General features: G+C 36.5%; 1 protein-coding gene across 7 annotated transcripts in view; it reads right to left on the bottom strand.

Annotated features, from left to right (window-relative positions):
• Positions 1-4509: 4509 nt before the first annotated feature.
• The window catches only part of CDC14B (cell division cycle 14B), a 46073-nt gene continuing 24482 nt past the window's right edge, over positions 4510-26100 (bottom strand). The window contains exons 7-14 of one of the 7 annotated variants that reach the window (XM_035309168.1): positions 24988-25050; positions 23989-24076; positions 23419-23649; positions 21641-21779; positions 21365-21518; positions 20594-20694; positions 17845-17990; positions 4510-7737 (exon numbers count right to left, since the gene is read on the bottom strand). In XM_035309168.1, the coding sequence (XP_035165059.1) occupies positions 17879-17990; positions 20594-20694; positions 21365-21518; positions 21641-21779; positions 23419-23649; positions 23989-24076; positions 24988-25050 (888 nt within the window). In that variant the 3' untranslated portion in view covers positions 4510-7737; positions 17845-17878. Of the gene's footprint in view, positions 7741-11293; positions 11411-17844; positions 17991-20593; positions 20695-21364; positions 21519-21640; positions 21780-23418; positions 23650-23988; positions 24077-24987; positions 25051-26100 lie in introns of those variants that run through there. The other 6 variants (XM_035309166.1, XM_035309164.1, XM_035309163.1 and 3 more) reach the window with 6 other exon arrangements.

The raw sequence follows: 26100 nt of genomic DNA on the forward strand, positions 1-26100 counted from the left end.
AAAAACTCCTGTTTAAAAAAAAAAAAAAAAAAAAAAAAGTGGGCTGGCTTTAAGACTTGCTAATTGATAAGAAAAAAAAATACGTTCTCATAAAGTTTTGGGTGTGAGGTTTAGTGTGGTTGGTTACTGCTCATTAAACCAAGACTATCTTAAAGTAACTAAGTGTGATAACTTTCTTTTTCAGACTATCAAACCTGAACATGTCCTGAGTTTCTTTAGTTTACAGTATCTAATAACTTCTCAATACTTAGTTGTAAGTGGTAACAGCGATCTGATTATTTTTCCTAGCTGTGAAAAGAGAACATGTTAAATCTCAGTCATCTGTCATATTTAAGGTACGAAAACAGCTGTATCTGTTAAGCACGTCTACTACTAACAATTACTCCTGGTTTAGGTTTACTCCTTCATGTAAAGCAAGTGGCAGTGTGGGGTAAATAAACAAACCAACACTAGTAAAACATGGTGTGCATCTTAGCAAGAGATGAAATTATATTGCAGATCTTACATTAATTACTCTTTAATGCACTATAACAGGTACTTTGCTGTTGGGATTACTCTAGCAGCCTAGGGAAAGCTACATGCGAGCTTGGTGTTTAATTACTATAAGTGTGTTGGGTTTACACGGCAAGGGTTTGGTAGCGGGGAGCTGCAGGGGTGTCCTCCCAGAGCAGAGCCCAGCAGCTGCCCCGTGTCAGATCAGAGCCAGCTCCAAAGGGTGCACAGAGGGGAGGTGTTTTTGGTTTGCTTTTGGTTTATCACTGCTCTTCTCTGCTAGTGATAGGTGGTAAATTATATTAATGTCCCTATGCTGAGTCTGTTTTGTCTGTGATGGTGCTTGATGAGTGATCTCCTTGTCCTTATCTCAACCCTGAGTCCCCTTCTATTTTATCTCCTCCCCTTCTTCCTTTGAGGAGGAGGAAGCAGAGCAGCTATGGTGGAGTTCAGCTGCCCATCGAAGTGAAGCCATCACAGTCCTTCCTGGCACCAAACTGTGGACTTGAGGAGTTTAAGATAAGGGCAATAACTGGGAGAGATAGCGGGAAAAATATGGACTGAACATTGTTAAAGAATGTGATGCCTGTGGAGAGTGTGGTGTTGTAATATGGGAAAGGGCTGAGGGTGGAGCATGTATAAATTGTCCACCTTTGTCAGCGTTGTGATGATGATGCGTTGATTTTTGGCGTGGGAAATTTTCTGTTGATGTAGATGGAGTTTGTGAAGATTGCGTGATGAATGCAATGAACGTATATTTTAATTATATTCTTGAATATGCTTTTCAAAGAGGTGAGGGGTGGATCTCCCCTAAGCAGTGAACTCTAAGTTTGCAAAAAAAGAATTAATCTCTTTCCACAGATCTCATTGATAAGCTGATAGTGTTGATATGATGCAGCCCACCTGATGCATACATAGTACCATGGTATAGGATTGGTAAGGGTATATTCCTGTGAGAGTGCCTTTAAAAAGAAGAGGAGGATTATCTGTGCTTAACATAAGAATATCAAAAGACTAAGAAGTAAAGGACCCTGGTAGAACAGTTTAGTTGATCAATGTGAATATATGCAATTGACCCCACGGGAGATGGTCTTTCAGCTTACACTTGTTCACATGGATCTAGCACTAGGCGGCTGACACAGCTTCTGGGCTCAAAGACCAAAACTTACAGCCCTTGTACACCTTTGTCTTCCAGGTATTACATCATGCTTATGCCATGCTGTGTTTTCCCCCTTCAGAGCTGTCACAGGCACATGTGTGCATACACATTCATACACAAAGTGTATATTCATATTCACACATAAATACAGTGTTGAAAATAATGTAATACTGACTCATGATCACTGGACCAACAATTGAATGTGAAACGTGGTTATGAGAAATACTCGCAGTCACTGAGTAACAGACGTGGAATTTGAGCTCCTCTTTCAGTAACGTATGTTGGGGAAGTATCGAGCACTTTGTGCTTTGCTGGGGTGGGACCTTCACTCTTTCAATTGTAAGAAATAACAACTGCTACTCTTTGGCTCTGTTACTTAGAATTTAATGTGAAGTACATTTTACTTGTCTGCAAACAAATGCCTTTTTGCAGATGTGATGCAAGAAATGTTGCAGATGGCTGAACCTTCAGAGCGGCTTTAGATCCTGCCTCACAATTAATGGCGGTGTTGTGTTTGAGACAACCTAGCACTTAATGATTTGAGTACAGTTTTTGCTCTCCTGGGTAGCCAGTGTCAATAAAAAAATTCAGCATTCCTTTGTCTGTGTTGTTTACAGCTGGTTAACAGGATGCTATATGCTGCTGTCACCTTCTGGCAAAGACAGGTCCTCTGTCTAGAGTTGTGCAGTAGTAATTGCTTGAATGAAAGACAGCAAGTTCTACATAATGTAATGAGTTAGCAGGACAGCTTTGTTGAAAGGTGAAAAAAGCAGTAAAAAGGTGCTGATTTACTTTTTTCTCTTTTGACAAGAGAAAAAGGACGTTGACATAATGTAATCCAGGAATTGTGTGCTTGTTGGGTGAGGTGTGATTTGGTTGTATTCTTCATGTTTATAAATCAGATGTTTTTCCTGGCTGTAGTAAAGGCTGCATACCTTGAAAATGAGATAATGTAAAACCGAGGCGCCTTTTTTGTTCAGGCTTCTACTCAAAGGCTGAAAACTGTCTGAACAAGGGGAGGAGGGGAAGGAAATCCTTAAGTATGGGAGCAGGAGGGGAGCCAGCATTAAATGGTTCACTGAAATAAAGTACGTATTGGTGTGAAAGGGGAAGATGTGGACAAAAAAGCACCTGGAAACATGGCAGCAGGACAAACGTTGCCTGTTACACGTACTGAGTAAAGGTTCAGTCCCAGAAGCACGATATTTTGGAAGAATAGGGAATAGAATAATAGAGTCTTATTATGGCAGAACTCAAACCCGAAAAGAAACTCAGGTGTGTTTAGTTGGAAACTCTGAAGGAGGGGTAATGAGGAAGCTAAGCCCTTCCACAGTGAAAAAAACTGAGGACATGCCCTACCATCATCTTAAGGGGGATGGCATGAAAGCACTGGTGGTGGTAAAGGTAAATCCATGATGGTGTGACTTGGTCTGCTTCAACGCTTGCTTAAGTGGCTATATTCCTGCTATTAGCAGCAATCATTTTGGGTTTTCTTACTTTAATAATAGCTGCTGCCAAGGGTTGTCTTTTGTCTGCTCCCTCCGTCCTGCAGGAACGAGCAGTTTAGGACTTACCTCTGTCCTGTTCATGGCATGAGTGGTGTGCAGCACCCGGCTGGGAGGCAGCAGTGGTAGTGACACAGCTGCGCTGAGTGAGTGTCTCACCAGGGTCACGCCTGGCTGAGGGACAAAAAGCAACTGCTGCTGGGCTGTTCGGGTGGTGCAGTTTTTGCCAGATTGTTTTTTAGTAGCCTTGTAGATTGGAAGGGAGTTTGAAGGGGAAGATACTGACTGGGAAAGCAGTTGTTTAAAGGACAGAATGTCTGGATCCACACCCACACCATTTTCCATGCAAATAAAAAACAAATTAAAAGCAAAAAAAAATAACAAGTGCCAAATATCTTCATCAATGGACTCAGCTATTTAAGCTTAAAGCATACAGTCAGTGTCTTTGTAAGCCCAGCCTTGGGTATTTCTACTGATAACACATCTGCTTTGCTGCAGTATGTTTGTATTTTATCTACTACATGGGCTGCAGAGAACCTCTAATGAGACAGCAAAACTCTTTTGAGACAACACCACAGATGTTATCCTAGGAAAAGCTCTTTGTTCACTCTTCAGCAAGCAACTAGTTTGTCAGGAAAATGTGGTTTAAACATGCACATAGGTTTAGAAAGGACCACCTTACACCAGAAGGACGTAAAGATTTTCCAAGCAACATGTGGAATACCACCACTTTCTGGAACAAGTGGAAGTTTACTTTTTTGTCAAGTTCTGCTTGAGGTGTGCACACTCTGCCTTTTCTTACATATGTAAGAGCAATAATAAACATTTGAGTTGATAATACTTCTCTCTGATTATTTTTTTTGGAGCACACTAAAATAGATTCCCAGCACTTAAGCAAAAACAAATGTGAAAAAAGTGAAAATCTCACTTTTGAGAAGTTTTCCCGTTTATGGTAAGCATCAGAGTATATAGTATTTCATATAATACCTGTTTCCAAAAAAATGAGTACTTTAAAATTGTAAAGGAAGAAAAATTAACTAGAACGAGTTATTCTGGTTGAACTATATAAGTGTATAAATATATATATATATTTTTAAGTGGGTAGGAGTATCCAACAATTCAAGTACAATTACCCTTATTTTCTGAAGTGAGCCCTCTGAAATGCAGAACCAAAACTTTTTTTTTTTGATTAAAAAAAAAAAAAGTGAAAGATTTGTGCTTTAATTAAAATTTCGCAGGCAGGTGAGATTCTCATTGTTTTTAAGAGCACAGAAGAGTCAGAACTGTACAAATACGTTTTTGTTCTGAGGTTCTTTTTAGAATGCTGGAAATAAAGGTGCGAAAACAAACTTGTGATTATTATTTTTAATTTTACACAATTCATGTTTACAATTTCCACTATTCAATATTTTGTATAAAACCAAATACAATATGCAATATTTTCAAATGACACACAAATGCATATTGAACTACTTGATATTACAAGATAATATGAAGCTTTATCTTAAAAATACCTCCAGCAAAATAAACTCCCATTCTGTCAATCCAAGTTAAAAAAATATGATTAGAAATATACAATTTAAAAATAATCAGGATGAACAGTACTGATTAGTCAAGGACTTCTAGAACTTGATAGTCTGTACATGGGTTTACACAAGACAAACAGTCTGCAAACCATTAATATAAAAACTGCAGTGCAACAAACTGGTCAATATCACTTGTAATTTTTTTCTTTTTTCTTTTTTTTCTCCATTTTAATGCATGAGTCTCTACAAATCTTATTTAAAATAAAAAAATAAAAGCAGCACTTCCTCTATTGTCCTGGGGCAAAAGGACAAGGTCTGATGCTGTAATGGAAGCTAGCACTTTGATCTAAGATAATACAGCTTTCGAGTATGTTGCATACTTTTGAACATCATGGAAGAATGCATCTCATGTATTTGAAAGAAGAAAAAGAATTTGTAAGTTTAACCAAAACTCCTAATCGGTAACAGCAGAAATAACTTCCTTCAGCTGCTCTGTTGCACTGCTGCCACACACATTGAATTTTGGCACACGATATGTCACAATTCAAAACAGATTTGGAAATCAAGGACTCCCTCACCCACACCTATTCCTTATACTTGTACTTAAGACAGCTTTGGTATGGTATAATAAAAATACAAGACAAAGTATTAAAAACTCAGACAAACTAACTGATACAATTAGATGGGACACAATGAGGTAATGGTTAATTCACCATATAAGGCTGTTTGGAGAGTTCCAATGTAAAATGTTTGACAGTTTTGTGTTTCTCACCAAGATAACTAGTGGTGGAAGGGGTAGCCTGAAACACATTCATGCCAAACATGAAGTTTTGGTTTAGCTAGAGTTGTTGTGGTGTGTGTTTGTGCACTGATTTAATGCAAATTTCTTCTGATGAACCTGAAAGTGCTAATGGCATTGCTGGTTACTTTAAAAAAGGGAAATTCCAACTTGGAATTTTGAAGGGGTGTGAAATAGGCTGTCTAATTTTACATTAAAAAGTTCATCTGAGAGATGGTCAAAGCCAAACAAATGCTAATGAATTTTATTTTAGCTCTCACCATGCTACTTTCTTACATTTCTTTCTGCCTATTAAGACTTACAATCTGTTTATTGATCACATTTTTGAGATGATAATTTTCCTCAAAAAAATAAAATCGTATTTGCACAACATAACTGCTGTTGTGACTAACTGTACTTCCCCTTTAGGGCAAGGGGCCAAAAAGAAAATAAAAATAAAACTTTAATCTTTTTATCAGGGTGAATTCTGCCTTGTTCTTTTAGGTACACTTCACCTAGAACAGAGTGGAGGTGAGGGTGATGAGTGGTAAAACAAAAATATTTACGGTCTAAGCATCAGTGCTCCTTATTTCGCATCATGCAAGCCTTTCATGTTTTCTTTGTACTCCTATTTGCAAAGTTGTAGTTTCCAAACTCACAGATCCTACCTGTAAGCTCACATGCAATTTATATCCTGCCTCCCCTCCAACTCATGATGCACTGTTCTGCCACAAAAAAATTATTCAAACCAATGTGTGGTTATTCACAGTGGCATTGAGAAACTACCAGCATAACAAAAAACTTCCTTTTATTTAAAAAGACTGGAACTAGTCACCGTTCCTGCCTATTTACATTCATAGAAAGAAAATTCTCCCCCTTGCAAAGGTAATCCGTATCTTTTAAAATCTCTGTTACTAACATTCCAGATGCAGTTTTCAACTCCTTTCTACTACAAGAGTTACCAAATGAAGAGAGAACTGTATTCTATTTAAGGCTATGTGGTACCAGTCCTCATCTGAGGGACACGCAGCTATGGACTTCCAGCTGGCAGACAAGGGTGAATTGCTGCAAAGCAAGCCTTTGAGATTTCAGTGTGAAAAGTGGTAAAGAAAAAAGGCTGCCAGTGTTTGAAGACAATCTTGTAGTGGATGAAAATTTCAGCCTCTGATTGCTCTAAAAATTACACTGCTTTTAACAGAGAGGTAAGGTGTAGTTTTTAATGTGTTATAATTAGATGTTATTAATTATACCTGCCCCTGAGTTCCACTACCAATCTCAGTTGTACAGTGAGCTTATTTTTCCCTTTTTTTTTTTTTTAAGGTGCTGCACTCATTAAGTGTCTTCAAGCTAAAAAAAGCAGAGACATTCATAAGTTGTACCAATAAAACCTGGGGAAAAAAGTCTTACCTTTCAGATACAGTAATCTAAAGTCTTGCTTAAAAGATTTGAAGATAAGAAAAGAAACAGTAATGACATTTCAGTATGACAGCACTGCTTTAAATGGTAAGCTGTTTTTCCTCCCTATTAAAATCATACCAGATTTAAAGCAATTACAATTAGGTAAAAGAACCAGTGGTTGTGAACAACTAAAAACTCATTACTATTAAAAGCAACATAATTGCTTTTTTTTTTTTTTTTTTTCAGAACTAAAAAGAAAAAAAAAACCTTTGAAAATAAAGCACTCTTTGGTGAACAATAGTTACTGTGTTCTCAACGCTGCGGCTTCATAAAAAAATGTCATACAAAGTAAGAAAGAATAGCCAATTAACGCAGGAGAGTACCCATACTACAAGTAAAAAGCCTTTGTGGTTGAGTTTCAGACTCAAGCGGAGACTTGAGCCCAGTCTGAATGAACAACACAGATATATATTTAAAAACTCCCACCATCTTTTCACTTCTGGTGGTCAGCAGCTATAAGTGATTGCCATCACAATTTATACACATGCATCAAATATACTAGGAAGCCCTCTTTATAATAGAGAACTTACATATTTACACCTGAGTCTGAATTTACACAGATTTTGTTGGCATTGTTTGAGGAAGTGTTAGCAATTAGGAAACTGTCTGTTGGGCATGTTAACAGTTCATTTTATTCTACAAGTACGAAGGAGTTTCTTCTGTTTAACCTTTGCTGAGAAATGAAGCCAAGGTCATCTTCCTAGAATTGCATCAGGTCTGTTATAGTTGTATCCCCTTCATTCCTGGATATCCCCTTTCAACACTGGTTGCTTGTTTGAAATTTAACGCAATACTGTTCTAGTCCTTGGGATGGACTGGCTGCTGAAATAAAACAAATTTGAGGAAAAAAATTAAATACGCACTAAAAAAATATTTCAAGTAAACATTGCTGACAAGAAAAAATGAGTAAACGTTACTTCAAAGAAAGGAACAGGAGATAAACGTCACTGCATTTAGGAACATAGCAATGCCAGTTGTAAATAAAGCACAGACTGGTCTGATCACAGACAATACAAAGAAAGCGTCAGTTTCATACAGAAAAACTACAAAGGATTCAAAGTACCACACAATCATTAATCGCAATTGCTGTAAAGCACTCTTTTTCCTTTTCTCCCTCTGAACTATCAGACTGTAGGAAAGAAACAATAGAAAGAATAATAAACATTTTTTAGAACTAGATTTAGATTACATATAGATAAGCTCCAAAATGCTGCAAGCAATTTTCAGTGTTTGAACAAGAGTGTGGAAGGCTGCTTTAAAATTCCAAGCAAAGCAAAGGCACATGAGATTTTAAAAGCATATTCCTCTTTGTTAGTTTTTGTGATATACCTTTCTGGTTAAAAGAAGTAAATGAAAAAACATGTGGCTTTCACGTGTTTTCTCCTGTCCCCAGTTATTTCTTCTTGACCTCCATTCACCAAATAACTTGACCTCCATTCACTTAAAAACCTCTCTACCTAACAAAATTCCTTCACCATTCAAGATTTCAGTTCTAACCAATTACTAACTACATCCGCAACCCTACCTCTATTATGTGTGATAAGACAGAAAATACTGTTTCAGTTGTTTGGGAATTTTTGAAGTACCTATATGAAAGGGGAACACTGTTGGCCAGGATGCATAGGGTTCCTGTCCTGGCACAAACACAAGATGGGTAGTATGCATTTCTGCCAGTCCAGCTGTTAAGTGAGGATGCTGTTCCAGTTGGGGGTCTTTGGGATCGAGCATGGACAATGATGGTTTATATGAAGGGTTAAGATTTTAGGATTGCTCTTCCATCCTATATACTTTTCCAGCTGAAATAGCACATTGTTCCATCCATTAAAAGTGATTTAATATCAAGAAAGTGAGGAGGTAAGAAGGAGAGGAAAATGATGCATCTGTCCTTAGAGTGATCTGGTGTATGCATCTTGTTAAAATACAACTGTTGACTTCTCAGTAACTGGCAGATTTACAAGGGACACATCCTAACCAGAGACCCAAGAACAGATCTGGGGTGTCCATGGAAAAAGACTGCGGAGAATACTTCATTAATGTGATTTCTTGCAGTTCAATGAGAGTGTTATTTCAGACACAAGAGACAATGTGTTGCATCCACCAGTCCCAGTCTTTTGCAGATGGCAGGAGAGATCTAGAGATGTTACACAAAGGAAATGCAATGAACATTATTAATAGTATTTAAACTCTCTCAGATCCCTTAGCAAAACCAGAATAGGGTATTTTAGCTGCAAATAGCTGTTTTGGCTAAAGAACCATCCTGAGGGCACTTTATACGGTAGTGTCTCAAACAGTCTGAAGGATGAAATTGTAGATGCATTCATTACTCAGCTTAGGATGGGTCACAAATGTGATTCATCTACAGTAAAAACTGTGTAAAATGACCTAGAGCATCATCAAATAAGACTCATAAAAATACTGCAAGATGTTTTCACTGGAATACATCAAACAGACAAGAAAACAAAAGTATAAAGATCTAAGTTAATGTCAGAAGTTCAGAAAAGGCAACAGGACCTTGAGAAAGATGGATGTTGGTTAGGATGTGATTTTAATTTTTTTAACAGTAATTATTATCCCCTACCTTGCACTCTATTTGATGTGGAGTAGGTCAATTTGAACTAATGCAAATTCACAAACTTTAAGAAATTTGTATAAGCTTCAAGGGAAAAGACATGAAAAAAAGAGAAAGGAAGGCTTAAAAAAGAGTAATGTTTTGCCAAATGCTACAAGAAAATTAAAAGGACACCTACAGAATTAATAGCGAGGTACTAAATTGGAAGTCCATGAAATTATACAGTCATACTGCAGTAGCCTTCAGAGGCACCACAACCCAATTAGCCCTCGCAGATAAGAAGATAATTAAGAACTTCAGAACTGTGACAATAAATATTTAGGACTACTTTGATTATTTGATCCATGCATAAACTGACCGACATTCTTTGATCTGAAAAATTAGAAGACAGTATACAAAATGAAATATTTGGGGTAGAAGTTTTTGAAAATACATTAAAATATGAAATGCTTTACGAAGTTTGAGATAATTTTAAACCTGATCCTTCATTTAAAACCTGAAATCTTCCATTAACTTTATTTTAGGGATGCTGTTTCCTCCTATGGACAGGTAGTCTCATCCCACACAACACAAACATCTACTTGAAGGTATGTTTTTCAGGAACTGAACATCTCTGTTCAGTTACACATCTGCATGTGTACATGTACCAGGAGTTGCAAGTAGCTTAAAACTGGAGAGGCATGAAGAACAAAAAAAGCTGTCAGAATCCCATCAGTCCGTCTGACATGGAGAAAATAATGCAGAATGGAGACAAACCTTTGTGAACTAACTAAGGTATTTAGTAAAGGACACATTTCAGAAAATATAAAATATTTCTTATATGTATTGTTCTATGAATCAAAACATAATTCATAAAATTTATATGGCTGCTGCTGAAAATTCTGACTAGCATCTTCCTTCAGACTGCTATTCATTAGACTATTTCCTTTGCCCAGTAGAAGGGACTTTTTGTAACTTCTGTTACCTGCAAAAAAGAATGAGGCTGGGGAAAGAAGAGCTCTGTAGGGAAAAAACTGCACAAGAACCTGGAATTTTAAGCAATATTTATAAAGTGAGCCACATAACTAGCTTTTCTTTTCTTTTTTTTTTTTTTTTCTTTTTCTTTTTGTTAGTCACCTAGATCCATTCAAAAGTTTTTCACTATAAGCCCAAGTCAGATTCTGGTCATTTGAAACCACTGAAAATTACTTGAAAATTGTATCAAGTTACATTCTCAGGCTCATCTTTGATAATGCCTTGGGAAACCACAGTAGAGGGGCATGAATGCACACTCACAGAAGAAACTTATCAGTCATGTGGCCATATGTGGACTGAACAGGCTCAGTCCAGATTACCACTGATACTCTCATTACAAAATCTCATATCCACATACATGTACATTTCAGACACTTCACCTACCCACCACCAGATTCTTCCTAATACTGCATTTCAGTCCACATCAAATTCAATTCCTTAGTGTGGACTTAGCATGGTAACTAATGCTTAATGCTGTGAACTTTTCTGCCTCCAACTCCAGGCAGATTTTTGGTAATGAAAGGCTTTTTTGTTCCCCAGATCCCACACCTTCAGGAATTCTTATTCACATTAGGAAAAAGTTGAAAGGCTCAGCAGTATATGCAAATCCCTTAAGATTTAAGGTTCCAGATATTCTCAGTACATGACATAAACCATAAAATTGCTTCACATTTCTCATTGCTAGGAGGAGGAGTCAGACTGTGGCAGAAACCCCTATCAGCAATGGATACGCCAGCCCAAAGTATTTGTCTACAGAAAAATTACTGGAACTTTAAAGAGGTTAACTCTCACCTTTTTAAGCTTTTTTTTCTTGCAGCAGACCTGGTAGTTCTTTTAGTAATGTCTGTATTGTCAGAAATGCTAGGTTCAGAGGTTTTATTTTTCTGAACACTGGACTGTGGAATTACTCTGAAAAGGGTAGGAAAAAACAGAGATTATATAACCTGAAAGTTTCTAGGAAAACACTGAAAAGAGGATCTTACAGTTGCAGCGGAGTTAACAAGTATCAGTTGGCTTTTCAAAAATCATTCTGAAAAGCAAACTGTTCTGCCTGAAACACAGCCTTCTCTTTATAGTGTTCTTATAATTATGGTAATGCAAGTCTTTTTATTAGGAATATAAATGGTTTTTGGTTGGTTGGTTGGTTTGGTTTGTTTGTTTGTTTTCATCTTTCAAAGAATAGATCAAACAATAGATTGGAATTTTCTTTTAGGTATTTGGAGGACAAAAAAAGCTAAATATCTTAAGTTACTGCAACAACAGAAAAAAAAAAGGAGTAAATCTGAAGTATGCAACAAAAACAAATGTTATTTTCCAGATGGACATAGAGGAATTCAGAAAATCAAAAACCCCAAATGACAAGTAATTCAATTTGTGAAGATCAGAGTCTAAATCTCCTGCAATTAACCATGATATATTTCCTTCAGATGGAGCAGCCTGGGGAAAGAATATTGAATATGCTGGTATTCTGCTCTTACAGGGAGTAACTACACCATACTCAAAGTTCAGCTTTGCATGCTAGTTGTGCTAAGAAGATTCTCTTGAAGACTCTAGAGCAATGTATTGACTGTTTCCTAATAGGCAGATAAATCCTCGTGTTGTTTATAGTGTCAATACCAATAACAAAGGAACTGAACTATGGATTATGAAATGCAAGTAACTATTTTGAGCCACCATACAACTGGTTTGTAGGGAAAACACATTTTCTGTATTCCTAAATAATTGTAGTAAAATTATAATCCTATGGAAAAAAGTGACAACTTGCCTGTGCAGTCCAGAGATATATATACTGAGTGCAACATTTAATTGGCCTATTTCCTAGTCCATCTGTGCAAGTATCCAACTACAAAAATGTGCATTGTTTTAGAGATTCATGTAATGCAGGGATTCATTATTTTTTTCCCCTGTGGCTATCAGCATTCCAATTCTCAGTGGTTTCACTGAGTCCATCTCTGCTAGCATATTGCATTAGATTGGCAATTAAAACCTTCATTTTAAATTATATAAACTGTTGCCCAGTTGCTTATTACTCTGAAAAAAAAATGCTTTCTAAGAATCCTAGATGTGAACATAAAAACATAAGTTCTGTAGCAAAAGTGGACAGGCATATATGGAAGAAATATATATGAGTATTTTTGTACTCGTATAACATATTCACTTTTGAAGAGGCAATTACTGAAAACATAAATGGTAAAAAGAATGTATTTTCACTATTTTATATAGATTTGATACTAGAAGAATAATATGCAAGTGTACCTGAGAGAACACAATTTCATCTAAAATCAATTCTGTACTATATTTCTGACTTTTACAGCAGTAAAACTGATCAGCAACATTTTTTTACCACCTGCTTCTGTACTGTTTGGGAAACGGGTGACTACATAACCAAAAATTTCAAGTACGTTCAATTTACATTGGAACAAACCTCTTTTAATATTTCAGATTTATAAAACCAAGCACCTTGATTTGCGAAAGTCCAAACTAAACAGTCTTTTCTTCCTCCTGGACAAGATACGAGATTGCAACAGCTAGGACTATTAAAATGCAAAGTAAATTCTACCGTAAACAGTATACAAAGTCAGAGGAATCAGTTATTTGAGAGGCTAAAAATAAACAAGATACCTTCAAAACTGTATCATGTTTCAGCAGACAACACAAATTCTTCTAAAAAAATTGTTTTCTTCACATGTCGAAGGTGAAAAGGTTCAAAACCTTAAAGTCCACTTTTTAATTTCTTCTGCTTTCATAAAGCAATTCTAACAAGTTCTAACACTAAAACTTAAAATTCTCTTTTCAGTGCCACAGTTGTCATACAACATGAACAAATCTGGGCTACTGCACTTTGAACTAAGCTTTGAAAATGTCACCAGTGCTGAAAAACGACCAACGTTACACCTTCCATTTGTGCCACTAGCAATTTCCAGGACTGAATGAAAAGGTACAAAGCCTGCTCACCCCTCTAACTTTTAGCCACTTAAAATAAAGTAGGACTGAATTGTGATACGTGCTCGTTTATGAGTGTTTATGCAGACAGAAATATGTAAAACTGTCTTTTCTCCTTAAACATACACATACAATGTCCCTCTGTATAAAAAGCATGTGATGTATATATAAAAAAGAAAGCAAAACTTATTGGAAGATGATCTAGCTATCTTTCTCTTGCAGTTCATTTTTTCCAGACACCAAAAGTTCAGAAAAGAAGATGAATATATAGGTTTAAGCCATATATACTGACTAGTATAAACTAAAACACTATGAAGTGTTAAGATACCATCTTGCACAAACACTTAAATATTCATCTTTTTTTCATGCCATAGGACAAAATGTCTACTACTGTCACTACTTTCCACAGAATTGTATTTTGTGTGTTCGAAACTAAGAAATTAAATAAGGTTCTGAATGGGAAAGCAAATTATAAAAATAGGCACCATATACAATTTCACTGCAAAACCAAGCCAACCATGACATCCTCCTCTTAAAATTGCTATATTTATACAAGGGTAGGGAGAGAAGGAGCTGGCTTATGGGATCAGCTCAGAGCCAGCTTTAAGCATAGTAGAACCTTTAAGACCACGCACTCTTTAGTAGTTATTTTACATTTTACAGAGACACAAAACATCACACAACCAGCCCAAGAGCTAGCTAAATTCCCGATTAACAGAATATTTGCTGAATGATCAGACAGACATGTTTAACTCAGATGAAATTCTAGCCTTCCACGGCTTACAACAAGCACCTCAAGGAAAACGGATGAGTTCCCATTTATGCCACTGACACGGTGTTACAACTAAACACGCAGCTGTCTTCAGACCCAGACGTCAGCTTAGGAACAGCAGCGCTGCCATCACAGCTTTTACTGAAATGCTACCTCACACATGGGAGCCAAGACACAAAACTAGTTTTAATGTAAGGAATTTTAATCTAAGACATGATTAGAGTAATAGCCTCACTTGAGAGTAGGTTTCATAAATAGGTTTTAAAATGAACATGAAATGTAGCCACAGTAGAAGAAATCCCCCAAAATCACTGCACCAAAAAAAAAAAATAATAATAATCCCAAACTATATTACAGAAGAGTAAAATTCACAGGACACCCACCTTACTGCTTTGTAACTGTTCATATAAAATAGTATCTCATGTTGCACAACTTAGCAACTAACTTACAGAAGTACCAGAAGAAATTGTATCTGATGTACACAAACATTTTCTAATTAGTGAACACATGATTTAAAAAATAAAATAAAAAGCAGAGCATTCCCTGAAGACATGCTAGAAGATGCTTTAATAGCCACACTATTAAAATAGGTAAACCATGTATGCTAAGAGTCTTTCATTTCCACTTAATCTGTAATGAAAACATCACTTGGTAATTCTGAACCTAATACATTCCCGAACACCACGCTAGTTTGCATGCTACTTTTTAAGCTGATGTATTAGTCTTTAAACAAATCAAAGCCTGTTTAAATGGAAAAGTGCTGGGTCAGCAGCACCTTCTGGTAGATAGTTCACAAGTTTGTATTATCATTTAAACTGGGGGAGTTGACAGGGGGCACAGGGACCTATGACACCAAAAAAAAAATAAAATAAAATAATAATAATAATAATAATAATAAATTAAAAAAAAAAAAAAAAAAAAAAAAAAAAAAGAAAACTTGAAATGCCAACAAGGCAATACAACCTGGAGAAATAAATCCATGTAAAAAAGCTTTTTATAACATAATTGATTGCAATATCCTAGGGAGAGATAAAGGGAAGACAGGATACACAGAAGGATATCTTCCCTGACCTCTGGGGGGCTGGGGTTTACCCTTGCCAAGGTTATCTGTTTTATGAGGTCCTGATTTTGGCTTGGACAGAGTTAATTTCTTCACAGTAGCTGGTGCAGTGCTGTGTTTTAGATTTACGACAAAAGTGATGTTGATAACTCACCAATGTTTTAGTTGATGCAGAGGAGTGCTTGCACAGAGCCAAGGTCTCCACGTGCTGCCCTGCCAGCAAGGAGCCTGGGGGTGCACCAGGAGCTGGGAGGGGACACAGCCAGCACAGCTGGCCCAGGCTGACCAAAGGGATGCCCCATAGCATGTGGTGCCATGCTCAGCAGTAACAGGTGGGGTAAGGGAGGAGGTGGGGGGACATTAGGAGTGATGGTGTTTGTCTTCCCAGGTAAGAGCTAAGCATGATGAGCCCTGCCTGCTTTGCTGGAAGTAGCTGAGCACCTGTCTGCCATGGGAAATAGCTAATGAATTCCTTGTCTGGCTTTGCTCGTTTTGCTTGTGCACACAGCTTTTGCCTTACCTAATACACTGTCTTTATCTCAACCTACAAGTTCTTCCACTTTTACTTTTCCAATTCTCTTCCCCAGTCCCGCTGGGGGTGAGTGAGCAAGCAGCTGTGTGGTGCTGAGCCGCCTGCCTGGGTTAAACCACTATGCTGCCAAATGCAATACTGCTCTGTCCCTCGTCACCTCTCTCTTAGGAGGACTGGCCTGAGACTTTAGGATTTTTAGGAAGACTGGACTGAGACATCTAGCGCTTTCCTAAGTTACCAACAATTAACAAGTGACTCGATATGCTTCATTCTATGGGGCTTCAGCATACAAGACTGACAGGCTAGCCAAGACCGATGACTGAATTACTACCCTGATTGATAATTTGATCTCAAAGCAGAAGGGACACTAGCTGTATAATGGAGAGAACATTACCCTAGCTTTTAAGATAAAAATAAGTGTTTTCTCTTCCTGGACATAACACAGTATAATTGTCAATGCTGGATATGAGACAGGGGCACCAGTAACCCCATCGTCTGCATAATGACACATTTACCAACATCAGTCACTCTTTTCTCTTCCCCTCTAGCAAAGGAGTTTTTAGAAAGAACACACAAATTTTAAGAGAAGACATCTGAGTGAACCTGATCTTACAGTACAGGAAAATAAAGGATGGATTCTTTCATTTTTTTACAGTAGTTTTTTTTTTTTCTGTCTGCCTTCAGAAATCTAAGGCTTGACTTCTATAAAACATTAATACAAGAGTTATTCACATATTCAGTGTAAAATTTCAGAAACAACTCTTGTCTCAGTATTTGACAAAGTTAGGTACCAAGGGGGGAAAAAAAAAAGATTAAAAGGACCTCAGCTAATGCTAATGGGATAACTAAATTGTCCATGACTCCTCCAATTCTCATTTTTAGTTATTAAGTCATTTACCTTAGCAGAACTATTTCCATTCTTTTTAGAAGTATGGCTCTGAAGTCAAAGGGGAGGAGGATAGCATCTCCTAACCATGAAGTTCTGACAGGATAGAATTCCTTTTCTTATTCACTACTGTAGCATAAAACACTTTTCCTGACCTATGTTTTCCTCTAAGAGCACTGAATTTTCAAGTATTCACCCAAAGTAACCATTTTGCTTCCTGGGGGGTGATGGCAGAGTAGTCCCAGGGAGACAAGGTAGCAAGCAGAAAGGAGCTGTTGGGGTTCCCTGGTAGTTCCTCGTGCTGTTGAGGTTTTAATTTGGCCAAAAGATGAAAGTTACCATCTGGTGAAAACATCACACCTTTTAAGTGGAAGCTAGATACAACAACCACTGCAGCCATTCTGATAGAAGCTGGAGAAAAGAGTAAAAATTGTACTCAAGGAATTAATACGTTTTTAATGATTTATACAGCTCCTGAATTTAAGTAACAGAAAGGAAGTGTCAAACTAGTCTCATAAAGCTCTGTAAAGATAATTAAGAACAGAAGAAGATGAAACCAGACTGCTTGGGAAAACAAATGTACCTTGTCCTAATACTTCAACCTGTCACATCTTCTGCTATAAGGGGAAAAATGTCCCATTTTACTGCCTCTTATGGCTTAATACTATAATCCCTTCATAAAAACAAAGACCTACTGCCATTTCTAACAAATTCTAATTCCTGGCATTTCACATGAGTAAAACCATCCTTTGGGAGATTAAGCACCTTTGCAAGTTCATGAATCTCAAAGTAAAATTGGAGCTAACATCTTCATTTGCAATATGCAAAGGAGAGGATCATATTTTAAAACAGCATTTTTTTCTTTTTTATAAACATAGTTTTGCTTATTTGCAGAAGCATGCAGAGAAGAAAGGCTTCAAAATTATAAATTATCCTAATTACAAAAGCTCTGCACCTTTTGTATTGCAAGCCAGCCATAAGAATCACTCAGTTATTCCAAATAATATATACAAAAATACAACAAAGCGAGAGCAGTGAAATTTACTCTTGCAACAAAGCCAGTAAGAAACATGGTATGAAATCATGCACTTATGAGACATACTAGACAGAAAGCATGAGCTATTGTAGAGAAATGGAATGGGACACTTACACAGTGGCTCTCTCTCAGGGGGTCCTGATGGTTACTATGTTCTTAAACCATCTAGACAGAATAGCAGGCTGGGAAGAAGGGAGCCACATACAATCCACCAGATGACAATGCTACACAGTGTAGACACCAGCATAGCTAGGAGCCATCTAAAAAAGGGGTTGGAGGGGGAGGAAAAGGTGAACAAAAATTCAAAAGCAAAAGCTATTGGTGCATTTTAGCTTGTTTCAAGTTCTTCAAAAGCATATTGCTCTATAACCTTAGCCAAGCATTTTACTTTCTATGACTATCACAATCCATGCAACCGTAACTTGTCAGATGTGTCACTGGAAGCGAAGCAGTATTTCTGAAATCCTCACCGAAGTCATTTATTTCTTCCAAAGAAAGTCCACATCACTCTTTTGAAAATAAATGCCTTCTACACCAGTGTATCTCTGACCACTTGTTGCTAACTTCTACGCAGTTTGATCAGCCTGTACTGATAGATTCTACTTCACAATCTTGTGTTTTAATACAGAAAGTCTAGATCAGAGCCAGATCAGCTTCTAGTAACAAACAATTTATGTAAGTGCCCAGATGGTGAGGATATAGTGTCTTCCTGTGTTCAAAAGAGCAAAAGCTAATTCATAATCCCTTTGCCAAAGGTGCAGCATATTACTCATTAGAACATATACAAAGCATCCATTCACCAAGGCATAAACAGCTTATACAACCAACTTCAACAAACATTAACAAAACACTATACACAAACACCTTGGGACTTAAACTTAAGTCACGCCTCTAGCACAAAAAGACTAATAATTCTCCCAGCTTCTAGTGCTCTTACGTTGTTTGTGTTTGATTTTTTTTTTCTATTTCTCTCTGAAATTAAACTGCATAGAGAACTTATTTTTTTGTTTGTTTGCTTAGATAAAATTCATCTATTGCATAGTGGAATTAATTATTTTTTGATTCTGAACTACAATGGAAAAAAGACTGTCAGTTATTCAGGTATGTAAGACTTCTAACTTAGGTAGGGATACTAAATATACCTAGTGATATTTTGGCTTAGTGACATTAACTCACAGAATGTAAAAGGTTCTAGATTTGTCACGAAATTACTTCAGTACCAGCTGCAAACCATACAATAACTGATGGACACAGGAGGAAGGAAATTACAACTCCTTGTTAGCATCACACCTCTCAGTGACACAAGGCACACTATGCAACACTACCAGAAGCTCTTGATCATTTATTTTAATTCCAAAGAACTACAAACTAACGAGTTTTAATTAAAGGAGTCCTGTTACAGAATACTTTGTGGATGGAATAGTTTTCTAATAGTTGATAGTCTTTACGCATATTAATACCCTGCCTCTGATTAGACTATCATACAGTCAACGTTCATTCTATAGAACATACAGTAAATGAGATATTCCACAAACTTTATTATATGACTTAAATTACTACTTATGAAAGAGTACTGTGAAGTAGAAATGAAGGCACTGTGTGCCTGAGAAACTAATGTGCAAAGCAGGTGGTTTTTAATGAGTACACTGAGGTCCTGTGTTGTTTTTTCATGTGTGTTTTGTGTTGTTGTTTTTTTTTGTGTGTGTGTTGTTGTTTGTTTGCTTTTGGTTTTAGTTTCAGTTGGGTACAGTCTTTGTTCTTTATATGTTGTTTATTGTATGATTGCCTTTGTAACTGATGGAAGTAAGAGATTCTTTTAAAACAAAACAGAATTTTTACACAACAATAAGTGAGGGTTCCCAAAGGCATTCCTTTACCTTCAGCATGTTCTTACAACATACCGCTTGCTTTTCTAGAAGTCTGATGACACTTTTTGGTCTTTAAGAAAAAGACCATAGTGAGCTAGAAGTTTTGCAGCAGCGTCCCTACAGAAAGACTGCAAAATAAATGCCTAGTTGCTTTTGGTATATGACTCTGGTGGTGCGTTATTTGCAAAAAAAAAAAAAAAAATCTGACAGCCACAGGTCACCATTCGTTTCCTAGAAATTAAATGAGGTCCCAGATATGTCTTGCCAAACTTGTGTTCTCCACAGTTTATGTAAGGGTAACCAGAAAGCTCTCTTATACCTATAGTTGCTACAGTTTGCAACAGATGCAAACAACTGTTGACTAAAAACTTCCTCTTACAGATGGTGTTTGTCGAAAACAAAGAGACTATACCAGATTCCCAAGTAGAACCACAGCCCTTTGAATTTATTGAATGAAATGCTGCTACTCCCTGCCTTCCAGACTACCAGCCGTTATCCCAAAGTCCACAAGAGTTAGGGAAAGTTCTTCTCCAAAGACCTGAAAATGAAACAAAGCCAAAGATTCTTCTTCCAATTATTCTTTTTAAGTAGCTGACCTTACTTCAAAAATGAGAACATACCTTATTTCATCCAATCAAACACCACCAACTGGAGTTGTATTCCTCCATTTTTATACTACCACAGGAAGGACAAGGGAATGCTTGTGAATGAGCTAGAAATACGTCATTCAGAAATAACCATGGGAACTTGCAGAGCACAGAGCATTGGAATCAAAAAACAACACAGACAACAAGAAATTGAGTAATGCAGTTCTTCAAATAAGTTCTCCTGCCTCCCAAGCTATAGCTCACCAAGCTATCAGAAGAAAGGCGAATCTCATGCTTGTTTTAAATAAACAAAACCAGCCTTGCCAACAAACTTTTGGGTGCTACAGCAAGTATGTGTGAAGATGATCAAAGTATTTCTGGCATTTATGCATTCAGGAACGGACTTACGTTAGCGGAGATGCAGCTGTTGCTTTTGCTTGCCTTCTACTTTTCAGAGCACGAAGCTTATCACCTTGTGTTATACAGTTTGTTTCATCTTCGTCACTATACTAGATACATGTAGGGGAAAAAAAATTAAATATACTCATTTAGAAAGTTAACAATTAACCTCATTTTAAATCTTGATATTAGAATTATTCCAACAAGAAAGTTTGCCAAAGTTTTTCATTCCAATGAATTATATGCATCAGAATGTTGTCTACTTTTAAAACAGTAGAAACATCTCAAATCTTTGTTTAGGTACAATACAACCATCACTCAAGTACAGTGTTTCCCTCCTTCATCTGCCTTTTTAAGACTGTAATACCTATATTTTTTTTAAGAGAAGCTGCAGGAAGTATTACAGAAGTTTTAATTACTTAGAAATCAAAAAAGCAAAACACCTTTCATCCCTTCCCTCAAAACACTGAAAGTAATATAACTGTCCAAAATACAGTCACAGAATTTTTGACTGCAAATTGTGAGTACTTTTTTGTTCTAATATTTACTTAATGATGACAGTAGGACAAGGATGCTCCTATCCCATCTGTGTACTGACCTTCATTTTCCATAACCACTATCCATATATTTTTTTTTTTTACCTGCAAATTTCTTGGTACAAAAAGGAAAACAGAAAAAGAATCCAATAACAGTTTTACTATACCCACAGGTTTGTTCAGAACCTAAGAGATCCTCAAGAGCATTTACAACTTTTACAAAGCACAATATTCAGATGCTTACCAGCTCAATGTCCTTTCGGATCGTTCTCCTGTTTCTAGTATCATTAATTGAAATATCATCTACCCCCGACAAGATTCTTGTTACAGCAATTTTACGGTTTCCTCTCAACTTTGCACGGAAAATATCCCCTTCTGTCCAAAGTTCTGCCTGTTTCCTATTATGGTATAGAAAAATAATCCCCAAAATCAACGAATGAACAACAAAGATTTTAAGGGTACAAAAAATAATAAGAAAAAGGCATTGAAATCAATTTTCAAATTTACTTAATCTACTTACTCCATCAGGAAGTGTTGTTGTGGTCCAATCACTGAACCAGGTCTATTTATTCTAATCCAGGCAATAGTTTCAGCAGCTGTCATCCGATAATGCTTCATAATATAACAAGCAATAAGTGTGCCAGTTCGTCCAAGACCAGCTGTGTAAGATAAAAGAATGGCTTCTTTTATGTACTTATTTTCATCTGGAATCTGCTGTAGGTACAGACATTGTTACTCAGACAACTTACTGCCTGTTTTATTAAACAAACCTATTACTAATAAAACTCAGTAAGTAAGTAAAACTTACCTTTTCAATTCTTTTTTTTTTTCCCATATACGTGGTTACTGACACATTGTTCACGTATTTTTAGTATGATAACCTTCCAAAGCTAGTGACCTTACAGGTATATATTTACACACACAGACACACATGCACGCACACATACACACAATATATACAGGCAATAAACTAAATAGGCATGTGGATGTTTTTATCTTTTCACAAAATTCTCAAAGCTTTTTAATTACAAATTCATCATAAATTGCACTAAAACCAGTTGTTCTTCCAATCCTTCCTTTAACTAAACTCTTTTTTTGGTTCACAAGGAAAGCCTACATTTTGCAATAAGCAAGTCTGAGCACTAGCCAACACAGGCTGGAATAATCCAGAATAAGAAAACTTTTTTTGACATAGCCCTAGAAACAGTACCACGACAAACATGAGAAGGAAGATAGCCAGCTAAGTGGCTCCCCCACTTGATCACTTGCTGTAAATGTCAAACCATGCATCAAATCCTCTCATTTAAGAATCCACTCAACAACATACATGTAAAATCTTCAGTATAGTTGAACAGCCAAGACAACAACAGCATTTTCTTTGTCTTGCCCAGCTTTAAGAACAGGCTACATCATTCTACTCTTTCTCAAGACTAATAGGAGGCTGAAAACTCTAAGGTAGTCTAGACACTATTAGCATGATAAAAATCAGAGGACATCTTGAGCATCTTCATCTGAATGAAAACAAAGCAATTGTACCACTGCCGCGTAATCAATTAAGTGGTATACCCACGTTTCAGACCTTGGTGGAGAGTAAAATTATGCACTTGCGTACAACAGTCAAGAAGCTGTTTCACCAAGTCTACTTCACAGTATAATCTATTAAACTATTAAAACTATTAAACATGCTCCAAGTGAATGGCAGATCCAGTAACAAAAATTCAGTCTTTAGAGGTCCCAGGCAAATGCTTTAAGAAATCACCTTTCTCCTTCAATCACACTATTATCAGGTGTGGAAAGGCAAACATAGCTCCACTAGAATCACAGAAATTGCTATCACTCAGAAACCCTCAACACTAGCTGCATTGGGCATTCTCTGAATGCCTGGTCCAAAGAAAAGTGCAGCTCGTATAGCTAGTATACTGGCATTTTCAAAAATTTACAGCTTCCTGTATTTATACCACATATTGTCAAAAAGACCTATAAACCTTGCCATAATTGAAATTTCTGCTCAGAAGAATCCTTTGAAAGTCCTAGCACTTCCTAGCAGAAAGAGCTGTTAATATTGGCAAGCTCACTTTCCCCAACCTCGTTCTTGGAAACAGCTGGAAAGATTTTCCTGGAATTTAAAAAATTAGAAGACAAAAAGCAGAATAAAAGCATAGAAAGAATTCCTATAGAAAACCTGCTGCTTGACAGTGTTGTCAGTACCTAGATATAACAGAATTATAGTGGGAAATATCCCAGAAACTGCATAATATATAAGCATTGTTTATAATATAAATTGTTTGCATACTATACCTTTGCAGTGAACAGCTATGACACCTTCAGCATTTTCACAAATATTTAGAAATGTTTTAACTATAGGATCACTAGGTGTGCTTCCATCAGCAAAGAAGAGGTCAAAATGCTCAAATCCAGCATCTGTGAAACGTTTGGCATCATACATTTTTTTGTTGAGGCGTATTATAGTGGTGACCTTGTGTTTCCTGAAGTATGGGAAATAAGCTTCTGGAGCATGGTGGGGATAGCCTGTTAGAAGAAAAAGAAGGAAATATAAAGGAGAATAAGGCTCAAACAGAAAATATGTCAATGAAGACTCAAAAGCAACAGATGAAAACACTTTCAAAATAAAACTCATGTTCAACATAAAGAAATAGACTAACCGAAAATGGAATTTTAACATAATCACCTAGATCAGATACAATTAAACCAAGCATTAAAATTTTACTGTCAGGGTTATTATAAAAGAAAAAGATCCAAGGAAAAAACACACTGTTTCAGGAACAATTTTTAAAGCTTGTTCTTACTGATAACAACCAGCTAAGAAAGCAGTGGGCTTGTGTCCCCCACCTCCTTTTTTAAGCATACCATTTTCAATTTTACTTCTTGAATGAGGTCCACTGAAGGCAATGAATTTGTTTGGTATTATCCAGTTAAAATCTCCATTTTCTGCTCTCTGTCAAGAGAAAATGCTTGGTTTATCATTATCCCTGTATTTCAGCCTTTTCCTTATTGTTTCAAAATACATGCTAGATAGAAATGATGTACAATTTTTGCCAAAGGAAGCGTGTTAGTTGCCTGCTTTTTATTTCATCAAGAGGATGTCACTTGTTCTGAGCCTCACTCCTCTTGTGTTCTCCTTTTTCTAAATTACAGCTTTAGAACAATGCAGTTGGTGTCCTCCAAACGAAAGGCAACTTCTAAGTTTAAAATGTTTATACTTTACTAAATTATGACCTCACCTTATTTCTCTTCACTATTTAGATCATGATTTTTTAGATTCTAAGAACACCGATTTTCTCTTTACAGATAACTAGTAACTTTGTATTTCTAACAGTGCACATAGTCAAATATTGTAGTCCTTTTTATTCATATTAGTTTCCCATGCCCCAAAGTGAATTTCGTAGTCTTGGAGTTTGCAAGTCCTATCTTCTTCACCTCAAAGAATGCTGTTACACCTTTGCCATGAGCTCATATATACATACTTTATCTGCTTTCTGGAAGTCAGCTAGACCCTCAAGTTTCTCATCATGACTGCTCAAGAATATGCAAGACCTCTAAAAAATGGCCAAGGAACAAATTCCCACTTCCCCATCGTTTTCCAGGGCTTTAATAAAAATGTGGAAAAAAAAGTATTTATTTCAATTTTGGTTTCTGCTTTTATTCCATGTTTGAGGCTGACTATGCTTAAATCTGACTTAATACACTGTCTCTGACCATGCACCAATATTTAACAATCATAGTTTAAAGAGGTAAAACAAAAATTAAACCTAACACTACAAAAGAAATAGCACACATTATATTATAAACAATTATCTTAGCATCAATAACAGCAAATGAATCAGAAGACTGATACTGAATACTTACCTCATAATGCTCATATTCATTTACATCAAACACATCGAAATCCAGAAAACCACACTGCAAAGCCTAAAATTCAGAAGATAACATTTAACATGACAATATCTTCTCCATGAGGACAGTTTATTGCTGTGTTAGTGTACCAAATGCTCCTTAAACCTGTTCTACTCTTCACGAGATTTCTTCATTCATTTGAAAACACGTAGAAAAACTGAATCTTGGTGCAAAACAAATTTGTAAATTTTAATTTAAGTGAAGTTAGATAAGAAATTCTGTTTTCACTGAATTGCTACAAAATTCCATACTGCAGAAGTATTGTCTTTTTATTACTGCTCTCAGTACCAAATGCCAGAGAAAAATAACTGGCAAAATACCTGTTTAAAATAGGGGTACATTCTAAAGTCTTCATTCAAGCATTATAAATATTTGGTGCATGAATTATATTCTCTCTCATTAGGATTCTAATATCTTCACTGATTTAAAATTGGCTGCAGACAGACTATGTCCACAGTCCTTAGCCATTAGTGTGGTCCCTGATGCCCCATAATTATCCACAGCCATTATATTTAATATACTATAAAAATGTAAACATTTGTGTAACTGGCAGTTTACCCACTTGTAAAGTCAGAAAGAGCAAACACAGACAATCTCAAATCCCCAGATATTTTAAGTATTACATTCTAATCTCCTCTTTCACTGTATAGCCCTCTGTGGTTTTCTTTGCAGCTCATCAGTACTGAAAAGAATAGCAATTCATCACTATTGACAAAGCAGCCAAGGTCAAAACATGAAAAAAAAAAAAAAAAAAAAGACACTGAAAATCTGCAAGAAGCTGGTTTACTCAATAGAAACAACAGTATTTAGTAAAGATGCCCCCTCACCCCCCCAAAAAAAGTTATGGGATGGAGACCTGCAGATTTCTCCATTTCACGTTTCCTTATTCATACAGACAACAAAGAATGTAAGTAAATTTCCCCTGTCCTGAAATGCCACATTATGTAACCACTGTACCACAATAAGACATTATATTATAATAATTTATGGTTAAAAAGCAAACCACATGCCTTTTAACATTTGTTGCATGTATATTACTGAAGCAGAACTACAAGTCATTAGTAC

This window comes from Oxyura jamaicensis, chromosome Z, assembly GCF_011077185.1.
Source record: "Oxyura jamaicensis isolate SHBP4307 breed ruddy duck chromosome Z, BPBGC_Ojam_1.0, whole genome shotgun sequence".
Lineage (NCBI taxonomy): Eukaryota > Metazoa > Chordata > Aves > Anseriformes > Anatidae > Oxyura > Oxyura jamaicensis.